Consider the following 14620-nt stretch of genomic DNA (forward strand, 5'->3'; position numbering starts at 1 on the left):
ACGATCTTTTGCTGCACGTCAGAACTATATTATTTGTTTTTTTCTCATTGTGATGAATGTTTAAGGGGATTTGGCCTTTGTGTTTACACATATTTGTACTCCTGTGGAACAGGAAGTCATGGCTGCACAATTTCATGCTCCTAGTCACCCTGGTGTGCTAAATATGTATGGGAATATACTTAAGAGATATTTTACTCAGAAGAATTTCTAGAGGTGCCAATAATTGTGGCAAACATGTATTGGAGAACAACATTTATTTCATAATGAGCTTTTCCCCCCATTTTCAATTTTTTTCCTTCAATGAAAGGTTGGAATTTTGTGAATTTTTTGAATGAAAGATCAAAAAGATAAACAATGCAGATTTTTTTCACAGCCGCCTTTGCTCATATTTACTAAGGGTGCCAATATTTGTGGAGGGCACTGTTTCTCTGAGTTTGTGTGTGATGGTTCTTGAAAACATTGTATCTTGAGTCATGCTTGGTTTCAGACGAAACTTTGCATGTCCCTGCACTGAATGTCCCTGTGTCTATCTCGTACTTGAATGTCAGTCTGCGCTGGTTTCTGTGTGTGTACCGCAGCTGTTCAAGAGAAGTCCCCTTCTGTGATCTGACACTGTGTGTTTAAGCTGTGTATATCTGCAGTGAATGTGTATCGGTGAGACTGTCTCTGGCCCTCAGGGTGACAGCAGTGTTTTGGAAGCTCAGCCAGGTGTATGTATGTCCAAATGGCACGTGGGCGGGGCTTTGACTAGGTGCTCTCATTTCCCTGGCAAATACTGTCACCAGTTCCCTTTTCTTGTCACACAGCTTCTGGAGATTATATAGCAGAAATGGAATGTGTCAGAGGCACCATGGTTCTGCTGATGTGTGTCTTATTTCTCATCGTTGCTGGTAAGATGATTTTTATTGCTTTTTGAATGACGATGGCAGCAGTGATGCCACACCAAAACTTTCTGTAAAAAAAAAAAAAAAAATTAAAGGTAATTTTTGGCCAAAAGTTTGAGGTTGAGCCATTAAGAGAAAGCCAATACTTTGGGACATACATTTTTAGAGTTTTAGAGAAATTCACAGTGAAATAAATGTTTATTATTTTAATTGGAATGCCATTCAAAGTTGTGTTCATATTCTCGAAGAAGATGGATGGATAACTTTTATTATTACTATTATTTATTATGCTGATGATTGTTTACTTTCAACAAAAACATCCTTCTCTGCACATTAAGATTATGTCAGGAAACAATGTGGTGCAGAATCTAAAAGACTAAAACTGCATGTGGTTTGGGCTGTAATTCTGATATAGTGTGGCGATTACTTCCTACATTTGGAAATTTTCACTTCCTTTTTGAAAGTTTTGATGGAATATATTCCCACTGTGACTGCCAGTATACATCCTTATGTTGTGTTATATTGAAATTCACAATTTCATTTCATTTTAAAGGACAAAACTAAAACGTTATTTTTTTACAATTATATATTTTAAGATATGTTTTTAATAACTAAATGAATATTATTTAGATTTTTTTATATAAACAAATCTGTGATTTCATACAAAAACATTTTACTTTAATGTTTTTAAATGTAGTGGGAATGTAGTTTTTTTTTTATTGTGTGCTGAATTATTTTTGAACATTTTAACATAACATTAACAGAAACACATATTGTCCTATCCTAATTTTAATATCTGTGCTATGTGTTACTGTTGTCTTATCATAGTTTTCAATCATACTCTATATATATGAATGTGTAATTTATTTAATTTGTTTTAATTTTTATTAAAAATTAAATAAAATCACTTAATTATTCACAATAATTATTAAACACTTAATTATTCACTATTTTTATTTATTTTATGTACTATTTTACATACTATTTTAAATAAAGTAAATAAAGATATATATATATATATATATATATATATATATATATATATATGAATTTGTCTTTTTTATAAAAAAAATTAAATCAAATATATTAATTATTCACAATATATTTTTTCAGATTGTATATTTACTATTTTTATATACTACTTTAAATAGAGTAAATAAAGATACAAATATGTTTTTTGTGTATGTATATATGTATATATATAAATTAAATTAAAACAAATAAATTAATTACATAATTACAAATTCATATATATATATATATATATATATATATATATATATATATATATATATATATATAATATGAATTTGTAATTATGTAATTAATTTATTTGTTTTAATTTTCAATAAAATTCACACACTCACACATACACACAAATATATATATATACTTAAATATTTGTATCTTTATTTACTTATAAATACTTATTTAAAATATTATATAAAAGAGTACATGTACAATCCTTAAAAATATATATGTTGTGAATAATTAAGTGATTTTATAAAATTTTTAACAAAGATAAATGACAAATTCATATATATATATATATATATATATATATATATATATATACACACACACAAATTAAATATAATATTTTTACAGATTTTATATTTACAATTTTTATATACTATTTTAAATAAAGTAAATAAATACATATATATATATATATATATATATATATATATATATATATATATGAATTTGTCTTTATAATTTGTGATTTAATTTTTTATTTTTATTTACAATATAACAATATATTTTTATAGATTGTGCATTTACTATTTTTATAAACTATTTTAAATATAGTAAATAAAGATACAAATATGTTATATATATATATGACTCAAATTCTTGTGGCAGATGCTTCCTACAGTTTGCTTTTTGTGTCACATGATACACACAAACATTCAAGGCTTGGTGGATTACTCACAGTCAAGCTTTTGTTCATTTTCCAGTCCACACATTTGTATGTGCATTTTGGTAATGTCTGTACTGGATGATCATGTGGGTGTGAATAGTCCAGCGTTTGTTTGTGTTTCGGGACGCATAAGGAGTTGGTCGTTTGCTGGGTGTGAATAGCTCAATACCTAATGCCTATTGTCGTGGTGGTGGTCTAGATGCACTGTTGCTATCCCCACAATAATCCTTACCTTGTTGGGAGACAATAAAACCAGAACAGGCCAAGCCCACTTATTAGCGATTAGTGTTGCTTAAACGCATGCACACTTTTCACTTCCACTGAACCTGCCCTCTGTTTTTTGTGCGTGCAATAGGGGTGTCTTTATTTATTATTTAGCACACAACACGAGCCACGCAGTCATCTATTGTAATGCACAACACTGGCTGTCAGCAGGCCGATAAAGCGAGTAGGGGGTGGAGATGGCCGTGTCCGGGTAGTTAAGGGGCCTGAGAGCGATAGAGAGGGAGGAGTATGAGACTGTTTACCTGCTTGCTTTCTACCTGCCTGCTGCCACACGGCCTTGCCTAGCAACGTAATGCAGATTAACAGCTGTCAGTTAAAGCAGGGCCTCTGAAGCCTACGATCGCTACGTCCATGCAAAAGAAATCTTATCCTTAAGTAAATGAGATAGATCAGTTTAGAGTTCAGTAGAGGACAGTACGTTATCTTTACAGCATTATCGGAGCATTACTTTTGCGATCAGTGATACGGGGGTCTCTATGACTTCATGTAACGCATGATAGCTCTTCCTCACTGCCTGAGTGTTTGCTCATGGACCAGTTCAGACAAATTAGAGAGGACTTGATGTTTGATCACTATCATTCTGAGAAGCTGGTCAATATTTACTCGCGCAGGTATAGGATCGAGCGGCGAGGGCAAAGGCAGTGAGGATTAAAGTGCAGATCTGTGTGTACGAACTAATTAATGATGGGAAAATCCAGTGTAATGCTGGAATTGCAGATTATGTGAGGGTACGTTCTGCAAATTTCCAAGTGAACCAAAGGAGGAAAAATGCTCAGATTAGCGACGGATTTCGATTGATGTTTTATTCAGCAGTGTTACTGTTAATGAGAAACATTGCCGGTTTTTATGCCGCACCGTTCTGCCCGAATGACCGAAAGTTTAATATTGAGTATTTGAGGGCTAAGATGGTGTATGTTGTACATATAGATGGTCTTTTCTGTTTTGTGGGAAATTCTGTGTGTGTAGTAGCGTGCTTAATTATTTTGAATGCGCATTTGTAATGTACTTCAAATAATAACAAACTTCATTTAATTTAAATGTAAACTACAATACATTTTAATTTAATGCATGGAAACAAGTGTTCAAAAGCATTACATTCAGTTTACACTTAAAGGATTAGTTCACTTCAGAATTAAAATTTCCTGATAATTTATAGATGTTCTTGGATGACATGTTCTTTCTTTCTTCAGTCGAAAAGAAATTAAGGATACATTAGGATTTTTCTCCATATACTACTACCAACGTGTTGAAGGTCCAAATGTCAGTTTCAGTGCAGCTTCAAAGAGCTCTACACGATCCCAGACGAGGAATAAGGGTCTTATCTAGTGAAACGATTGATCATTTTCTAAAAAAAAAGAAAAAAATGATATACCTTTTAACCATAAATGCTCATCTTGCACTGTACTGCAATACACCACACATTACGTAATCACATTGGAAAGGTCATACATGACGTAGGAGGAAGTACCACGATAGGACGAAAAACTCCTTTCTCCATGCGTGACCTTTCCAACATGATTACGTAATGCATGGCAGATCTCAGAGCAGTGCAAGATGAGCAATTGTGGTTAAAAAGTGTATAATTTTTATTTTTCTTAGAAAATGACTGATCGTTTCACTAGATAAGACCCTTATTCCTCGTCTGGGATCGTGTAGAGCTCTTTGAAGCTGCACTGAAGCTGCAATTTGGATCTTCAACCCGTTGAACCCTGTTGAAGTCCACTATATAGAGAAAAATCCTGGAATGTTTTCCTCAAAAACCTTAATTTCTTTTCAACTGAAGAAAGAGAGACATGAACATCTTGGATGACATGGGGGTGAGTGAATTATCAGGAAATTTTAGAGCTGTTTAGTTTTTAGTCCTAAAACCTACAAGAGAAATGCAAGATGTTAAGTTGCTACATAAAGGCATGTGAACATACTTTCAAACTTCACATTTTTTCATTTATGCTGTAGAACAAAATATGGATGTCTCATTAAGTCCATTGACCTTATTTTAGTCATAAATGAAAAACTGCTTGAAACACATTTAAGTTGAATCAGTGATGACTTTGCCTTCCATTTGGCCTACAAATTGACATTATGACTGAACAGCTCTAATGACATTACATTAAACTGTTTATATTTTACCTAATGTTTTTTGATAGTACAAGTCATTAAACAGCATTTTACACTCTTTTTTGAACAGGTACAGACTCTGAATACATTTCACTGCAGTCCACACAGCATGGGAAAATGGGCGACTCTATGCTCCTCAGAGTAGAGACTCATTTTGATGTTCAGGATGTAACTTTCCAGGGGACCTGGTGTAAAACTAAGCCTGTTTACACTCATTTGGTCAGTTTTACCAAAACCACTGTCATCTCAAATCTGCGCCTAAAGAACATTAGGCTCATTTTGCCAAATGGTTCTCTAAATTTTGAGCATCTGGATGAGGACACACAGGGGGAATACGAGCTGGAGATCAACATCATCTTCCCGGGAAACTCCAGTATAGTGAATGTCACTAAAACAGTGACGGTCACAGTCAGCGGTAAGAGCGTTGGAGTGTTTTTGGCGTTCTCATACAAATACAAGTCTGCTTCCTATGGAAGCCCATTTCTGCCACTAAAAAAAAAAAAGAAAAAAAAGTCATAATTATGGAATAAAAAGTCAAAGTTATGACATGGTCATAATTATGAGAAGAAAAGTCTAACGTATGACTTTAATTATGACTTTATAAGTCAAAATTATGACATACTAAATAAAAAAGTATGACTTAAAAAGTCAAAATTATGACTTCAAAGTCAAAACTATGACAAATTGAAATTGACACTAAATCGAAAATTCTAAGTCAAAATTATGACTTAAATCAATATTATGATTTAAAAAGTTAGAACTGACACTGAATCCAAATTATGACTTAAAAAATTAGAATTATGACTTAGAAAGTCAAAATTATGGCATGCTAAATTGAAATGATGACTTAAAACATCAGAATTATGACTTAAAAATAGAAATTATGGCATACTACATTACGACTTATTATTATTATTATAACAAGTCAAAATGGACACTAAATCAAAATCATGACTTAAAACGTCGGAATTATGACTTAAAAAGTCATAATTATGAGATACTAAATCAAAATTAACTTAAAAAGTTGAAATTATGACACTAAATTGAAATTATGACTTAAAAAGTTGGAATTACGATTTAAAATGTAGAAATGATGGCATACTAAATCAAAATTATGACTTAAAATGTCAAAATTGACACTAATCGGTATGACTTAAAAAGACATATTTATGAGATTCTTAATCAAAATTGACATAAAAAGTCAGAATTAAGACTTTAAAAGTCTCAATTCTGACACTAAATCGAAATGAGTTAAAAAAAAACAAAGTTATGACATACTAAATCAAAATTATGAGATTAAAAAGAAAAAAACGTACAATTACTGTTTTATTATTTTTCTCTGAGATGGAAACGGGCTGCCATATACATGTATTTCAGAGAATCTCTTTTGTTGTAAGCACTCAATTCGATGTCTTTTCTGCCTCCAGTGCCTGTGTCCATCCCCATAATTAGTAAAACCCCAGACTCAGAAATCGTGGAAGACAGGGACAATGTGACGCTGACTTGCTCTGTTGAACATGGGACAAATGTTCAGTTAAAATGGCTAAAGAACAACATGTTGGTTGGTCCAAGTGAGCGGCATACGTTCTCACAAGATAATGGGATGCTTTTTATAAACCCTGTCAAGAAAGAAGACATCGGTCAATACATTTGTGAGGCCCGAAACCACATTAGCAAAACCCAAAGCAAACAGGCTGATCTCAGTGTGTTCTGTGAGTATCTGTCATTCTTCTCTGACTTCAAGCTCATTTATCATCTGTTATCATCTCGTGTGTAAATCATTGCATCGTTATTGCACACTGTCCGGCAGGTTCCTCCTGCAGCCTGAGAATTAACTTCTGTTTGCATTGTAACTCAGACGTTAAACACGATCTGTCCTGACACGTCATTTATATTAAAGTAAAGGTAGATGAAAGTGGGTCAAGTTATTAAAGGTGCAAAGCATCATTTTTTCCTCCTTAAAATGGTTTACCTTTAATGAAATCAATAGTATTTTTTGAAAAATACATTTAAAGAAAGTAGCCTAATAAAAGCTGATTTATTTAACATCAAGAGGGTCCCCTCATGGAGGCTGCCATTTTGAAATCACATGATTAGCTGAAAAATTACTCAATTTTTCTCCTTAACTTTCCTGTTGCTGTACAAATTCACTCACAGAATAAAGAAATAGAATAATTTATAGCAATTAACTCTTTCCCCGCCATTGACGGAATTTTCTGACTGTCTGTGTTTTCACTGTTATACAGTAGGGTGCGCTATTACGCATCTTCTGAAAGAGTACAGAATCACCAGATTAAAACACAGGCAAAAAAAAAGAGGAGAAACAAGCGATAGAAGCATTGCGTATGCACGTTGTAGTCTTTGAAAAAAACAACAACACAATTTCTGTTGTTGGTTTTCTGTTTGGTTTTGGCACTTAAAGGTTTTGGCACTTGCTGTGTAAACACACACACACACACACACACACACACACACACACACACACACACACACACACACAAAACTCATGTACATGATTCAAAAAAGTTAAATGGTCCTGAAAAAAATAGTCACACTTGTTTTGTTCACAGTCAAACATGGCTGCATTGGAAACGAATGGAAGAGGAATTTCATCTAGTGGAAATATTTGGTACTGCACCCAAACAAATTCTTACTGAAAGCTCATTTTTTGAGATATCAGCCTCAGATTTGGAGCACAGCTTCTTTAGATTTATGGCTTTGATTTTCTCACAGTTTTAGAGTAAAACATGTTTTGGAAAATATATATTTCATGTAAAAATAAAACAAAAAATATTTTTGTGCATTTTTCATTACAATAAATGTAAAATTGTATTATTGTTTTTAAATTAACCTTTTTCTTTTCTTTTTAAACAACTTTTTTTCACTTCAGCAAAAATCTGCCAAGTGCTGTCCCAAACTTAAGTCATTCAAGATTTATGACAGTTTATATTGGAAATTTTATTTTCAGGTCAAGGCTCAAAAAGTGAATAAATGCATTAGAACTACTGCATAAATATAATTCAGTACCATGAAATGCCCTAAAAATATAAATTATTAAATAAAAAAACATTATCGAACTAAAATATAGTACAATCATTTCATTGAAATAAACAAATTTGGTCATTTTTGACCGACATTCGAATAGAACCAGAGGGTTAAAAGCAGAGGCTCTGTTCTTTCTTTTGATATATTGCATGTTCAGACAAAATATTCTGGGGGTCATGCAATTTTTGTAAAATTTACAAAAATGCTGGTGGTGTTTGGCAACCTTTAAAAAAAACAAACACTGGTGGGGAAAGAGTTAATAGAAGAACTGGGACTTTAGTTTAGTAGAACTAAAACAAAGTAATAGACAATTGCAATGAAGTTAGGTATAAATGAAAAAAAAAAATGTTGAAAAACAAACCACTATTAATGTTCTTTGCAACTTTAACATATTTTTCAGACGGGCCCTATAACCTGGCAGTAAATTCTGACCAAGGTCTGAAAATTGGAGGCGTGTTCACAGTAAACCCAGGTGAACTGGTCTTTTTTGAGTGTATTGCGGACTCGAACCCTCCCAACACCTGCGTCTGGATCTCTAAAACAAAGAACAGCACAGAGGTTCTCATGACTGGACCACGGTTTGAAGTGAAGCCGTATGAGTTACCCCAGGGTAAAGAGTTCTTGTGTAGAGCATTCAACAATGTGACGAAGAAGCAGGACGAGACCAAGTTCACACTGGTGGTGGCCAGTCTCAGCACAGGTACGCTTACTGTCACCTACAGTTTTGGATCTGTAATTTCGTTCATGTTCTATAGATCTGTCTTTACTGTGTTTGTGTTGGAGTCCCAAAAACTCCTATTGATGTACATGTAAAAATAATGACAGTAATTTCAAAATTAACCTTCAGATTATTTTATTACATCCCTCTGACCTGATCAAACCAAAGTAGACAGACATTATTGAAGCTTTAAATAATAATACATAATGTATTTTGCACACACTACGAAAATTGCCACTGGCTTTGGTGTTTTCAGTTAATTAGTCCTGTTTGTTGTTCCTTTGTTCCATCCATTGTCACACTGCATGGTCGTGGCAAGCTGTCTTTTTTTCTCCAGTTGCTAAGTAAATCTGTCCCACCTGTGATTAAGTCTTGCTGTTCCACTGGAAAGTAAATATGGGCCAGCACCTGTTCTTATTGTTTACATCGATACAGGCTGTTTCAGTGTGGATGTTGTATAAAAAAGAAAAAAAAAAGAAAACATGCAATTCAAGTTCCTGATTGTTTAAAGATGAAGATCATACACTAGAAATTATTTATTTCAAAATATAAAATGTAACGCTGATATATTGATTTGTTTCCAGGAAAAGCTAAATACATCCAGGGAGGGAGTGCGCTGTCTCCATTGACTTTTATTACAGTCTTCTCAGCCATCATCATAGTGTGTATGATGTTTGTGCTCCTAAGGAAGAGCTGCCATCCAAAAAGAAGTATGATATCATTCTGCTTTTTAACAATATTCAGGCATCACCTTAATGATGTGTCATTTGAGCAAAGTCAATTATTCATTAAAGGTGCTAAAGAGGATGTTTTGTTTTATACATTTTTGCAATATTACTTGAAACTGTCTTTACTAACTGATAAAAGACTATTTATTAGGTGCACTCAAAGTAATAATATTAATATACATTATCTGTGCACGAGATAGGGCCTTAAAAACATCAGCCAATCGTTTACGCGATCATCGCATAAACGATTGGCCCTCTGGCTTGTCAATCACTGCCGTGACGTTCCTTGTGAGAGACGAGCGCGGCTGCGCGCTCCAGTAACTTCCACACTCCACAGGCGCTGCATGCAATGTTTTTGTCAGGAGACAGGAGTAACAACTGCAGATTATGAGTTACCTGCGGTGAGTCCGACATAATGAATCCAAAAAACACGACACAGCAAATGCCGATGGTAAACACTCGTGTTCCAATACTCGTGCTCAAGTTTTGGGAGGCGTTCTCTCGAAATTCTTACGCATGCGCTCATTTCAAAAACTCAGTAACAGTCTTTGGTTTCTCATTCGACGAAAAGATCTTCTTTAGCACCTTTAAATCACTCTAGGACTGGGAAAATACATTGATTCTCGATACAAAGAATTTGGAGCGATCCTGATGTTTTCCCATGTATCGCGATTCTCTCTCGAATCAATTCTGAGCTAGTTTTGAACAGCAGATGGCACTACGTACTCTGTTTGCTTCCATTTCCTTTACACACACCACATAAGCCTAAAATAATCATTCATAAAGTTCGAAAAGGTTGAAGCGAATTACAAGGGTGTTCGCAGTGGGCTGTGTTTACATTAATCTCGCGTCATAAAAGCGTTCTGAGCCGAGGTGCAAGTATATTTAACCACTTACATGACCCAGCCGAATGCACGAGCGCTCTCCAGCAGTCTTCTTCGTGAGCATTTGAGTGTGCGGCAGGGTTGCCAAGTTTTCACATCAAAACCCACCCAATTGCTACTCAAAACTAGCCCAATCTCATTTCAGGGGGGTCCTCGGTAAAAATCATGTTCCGGGGGTAAAATCCACGTTTTTGGCAGGGTTTCCCTGGTAAATATCATGTTATGGGGTCACTCAACCCGTGGACATGAAAAACAACCTGCTGTGTTAAAGTAGCCCAATTTGGCTAACACTTGGCAACACTGGTGTGCAGTTAAAAACTAGCCTAGAATGCCATCTGCTGTTAAAACTAAGCTCAGAATCGATCCAGAATCATTGTATCGCGAATCATGAATCAATGTATTGTCCCAGTCCTACTGATGGTTAATATTTGTTTAAAGTCCCCAAGAAATTTGAGATTTGTGGCTTGTAGTCCATGTGCCATTTGCCATTTATTTGCTAGTGCACTCCTAAATGTTGTAAAAAAATCACTTTTGGCAGAAATACATGTGTAAAAAAAAGTAATTTTCTTATGAGAATACAGATCAAAGATATTGATGACTCATCCTGTACTACATAGATTTTTGACCAATCAAGTCCCTGTTTACACCTGGTATTAAAGGGATAGTTCACCCAAAAATGAAAATTTTGTCATCATTTACTCACCCTTGTGTTGTTCCAAACCTGTATGAGTTTTTTTCTTCTGTTGAACGCAAAAGAAGAAATTCTAAGGAATGTTGGTAACCAGACAGTTGATGGCACACATTGACTTGATGTAGTATTTTTTTTTTTTCCTACAATGGAAGGCAATGGGTGCATCAACTGTCCAGTTACCAACATTCCTTAAAATATCTTCTTTTGCGTTCAACAGAAGAAAGAAACTCATACAGGTTTGGAACAACACGAGGGTGAGTAAGTAATTACAAAATATTCATTTTTGGGTGAACTATCCCTTTAAGATTTGTTTTGGTTGATCTGATCATGCTAAATATCAGATCAGGGGTCTAAAATATTTTGAGCCCGTCCACTTTCGACCACTTCCAGAGGTAAGCGAAAATGCATTCGACCGGATTGCTTTTGTAGTGTAAACGCTCATGTGGTCGAATGTGTTCGAACAGCCACAAGAGACCGCCTACTCTCCGCCTACTGACCTAATGCATAAACATTATTGGAAGCGCACTAGCCAGACAGGATTTAAACTTAGTCAGCTGAAGACCCAAATTTTATTTGAAGACGAAAAATGTACCAAGCACAATGTTCTCTCACCATTCCTAATTTCTAGGCGTGGTCTTGCGGCTGTCAGAGCAGAAACGAAAGCTGATGCTGTCCGTATGTTTTCTGTCGTCTCCGGTTGTGTTCACATTTAAATTAACAAAACAAACATACATTTACCCACCCATAGACCCTCCCCTCAAAGAAATCAGGACTGAAGTGGTTGAAAGTGGACTAAAGAGAAACACCAGGTGTAAACAGGAATGTGTCTCCCTCGTTTACTTCTGACGAAAACACATCTAAATACCAGGTGTAAACAGGACATAAATATCTTCCGAATTAAAATGTTCCTCCATCTAATACCACATCAAATGACTGACACGAAGCAAATCATGATTAATGGCTGCGATGTAACTAAAGACTACTGGCTTACAAATATGCAAATGATGTAATTTAAAAATATAGAAATATGTCAACACAGGACAGAAAAAAGGTCTCAACTGACTTCAAGTGGTCTTTAATCATTAATTTAGTGTTTGTCAGGCTTTATTCAATTACTGAGACACAGAAATAATGTTTAATTGATTTTTATTTTTCTACAGTGATAAAGACTATCTACAGGAGGTAAGAAAATAATTCAAATTTATACAAACATCTGATAAATATGACACATTTTTTCATTTCTGTGACATCATTGATGGATTGATCCTGTCCTCCAGGCCTATGACAGAGCAGAAAGGACTGCACCGCTCCGGTACGTTTACTGCATGCCACGGACTATAATATACCTGTGTTGTTAAGCAGTAATGTGTACACTGCCTCTTTGTACAAACAAACTCCCCAACCCCATTAACATTACAACTATAATCATATCTGCTTGGTTTCTGTCAGCATACACTTTAAACATATTTTCCACCTTCCTGGTTTGGCTTTACTTGGCCACGTACACAGTCACTCCCTTTGAAAATAAATAGGATATTACCAACTACTTACTGTCTAAGATAAACTGTGCTAGTGGATAAAATGATTCATATGCTGCCTAATTATTAGCAAGGAAACAAATAGCTTTTAGTACATTGCATAATAAGGATCTTACTTAGCTTTGTATTATATATATATATATATATATATGTGTACACTGATCAGGCATAACATTATGACTACTGACAGGTGAAGTGAATAACACTGATATATTAGGCAGCAAGTGAACATTTTGTCCTCAAAGTTGATGTGTTAGAAGCAGGAAAAATGGGCAAGTGTATTTGAATGAGTTTGACAAGGGCCAAATTGTGATGGCTAGATAACTGGGTCAGAGCATCTCCAAAACTGCATCTCTTGTGAGGTGTTCCCGGTCTATAGTGGTCAGTATCTATCAAAAGTGGTCCAAGAATGGAACAGTGGTGAACCGGTGACAGGGTCATGGGCGGTCAAGGCTCATTGATGCACATGGGGAGCGAAGGCTGGCTTGTGTGATCCGATCTAACAAGTTACTGTAAATCAAATTGCTCAAGATGCTGGTTCTGATAGAAAGGTGTCAGAATACACAGTGCATCACAGTTTGTTGTGTATGAGGCTGCATAGCCGCAGACCAGTCAGGGTGCCCATGTATATATACATACACTAATCTGAATGATATTTGCAGGTCATGAAGATGCAGCTGAAGACTTTGGCATCTATGAATTTGTCTCTGTACCTGGGAAAATGGAGTCAACACAGGTAAAAAAAAAAAACTTTGCTATTTTGCATGAGCAGTTTTGCCCCAGAACAGTTTATTATTTCTTCCCTCTGTTTTCCAGGCATCCTGCAGGTCTTTGGCACGGCTCGATTCAGTCAGAGATTTGCATACCACCATCTATGATGTCATCAGACATGTGCCTGAAACTCCAACACTGAGTCTGTTGAAATGAGAGAGGTGGATCGTCACGTGTGCTCAGATGTAAAGATGCAAAGCATTTTACTATATTTTTCTTTCTGCCTTTTTTTTTTTCTCAGTCGCACATTTAAACGCTTCTTTTGCTTTACAGTTAATCATTTTTATACTTCCTTTTTATACTTCCAAAAGTCTGAAAATCACACATTTATAAACTTGTGCTGGGCACTAAAGTTTTTATTGTCTTAAAAAATACCTATATAAGAAAGAGAACTATGAGATTTTATTCTGTAGCAACATGCTTAATGAAAAACTAAGAGTATTTATATATAAATACAGTCGTCATCTAACGTCGTTGTTTTTTGAATGTAAATATGATGTATGCATTTTGTACGTTGAAACTTTGTTTGCACACTGCAGTGTATTCTGTGATATTGCTCATTACATTTTAAAGATGCCACATTTCATGTTTTCGAATGTAAAACAGACATCTTCTGTCTGATTTGTTCTCTATGTGTTGCACCTGTTCACATTTTAAACACAGATGGATGCTTTGTAATTTGAAAATAAAGGTTTTTAGAAATATTTTTTGCATTCTTTCCCTTTTTAATTAAGTATATGATATAATCAGTGTTGGGGGTAATGCCTTACAAGTAACGCTAACTATGTAATCAGATTACTTTTTTCAAGTATCAAGTAAAGTAATGCATTACTTTTAGATTTACAAGAAAATATATTATAAGAAGTTATTTTGTTCTTCCGTTTATTAGATGAAACTGGAAGTAAGTGCAGAGGTGTTGTGTGTGCTGTGTAAACATGATGGTTATTGCCCAGATGAGAAAAAGTAAAGCAAAAGTAATGTAATGCATTACTTTCTGTAAAAAGTAACTAAGTAATGTGATAAGTTACTTTTTT

The 14620-nt window shown here is 34.7% G+C and overlaps 1 protein-coding gene across 1 annotated transcript; it reads left to right on the forward strand.

Annotated features, from left to right (window-relative positions):
* The first annotated feature begins 445 nt into the window (after positions 1 to 445).
* Positions 446 to 14290, forward strand: hepacam2 (HEPACAM family member 2). Its single transcript, XM_048201562.1, has 9 exons — positions 446 to 890; positions 5282 to 5626; positions 6639 to 6923; positions 8657 to 8956; positions 9559 to 9684; positions 12438 to 12459; positions 12555 to 12589; positions 13478 to 13551; positions 13632 to 14290. Exons 1-9 carry the CDS (start codon positions 830 to 832, stop codon positions 13740 to 13742), a joined length of 1359 nt encoding a protein of 452 aa, XP_048057519.1. The 5' UTR covers positions 446 to 829; the 3' UTR covers positions 13743 to 14290.
* Positions 14291 to 14620: the final 330 nt, after the last annotated feature.

The sequence above is a fragment of the Megalobrama amblycephala genome, linkage group LG9 (assembly GCF_018812025.1).
Source record: "Megalobrama amblycephala isolate DHTTF-2021 linkage group LG9, ASM1881202v1, whole genome shotgun sequence".
Classification (NCBI taxonomy): domain Eukaryota; kingdom Metazoa; phylum Chordata; class Actinopteri; order Cypriniformes; family Xenocyprididae; genus Megalobrama; species Megalobrama amblycephala.

Excerpts from the sequence above, each read along its gene's own strand:
- hepacam2 (XM_048201562.1), top strand. The coding sequence starts at position 830 with ATGGAATGTGTCAGAGGCACCATGGTTCTGCTGATGTGTGTCTTATTT. Across the intron at positions 891-5,281 it reads CTTATTTCTCATCGTTGCTG|GTACAGACTCTGAATACATT; the intron begins GTAAGATGATTT and ends TTTTTTGAACAG. Across the intron at positions 8,957-9,558 it reads GGTGGCCAGTCTCAGCACAG|GAAAAGCTAAATACATCCAG; the intron begins GTACGCTTACTG and ends ATTTGTTTCCAG.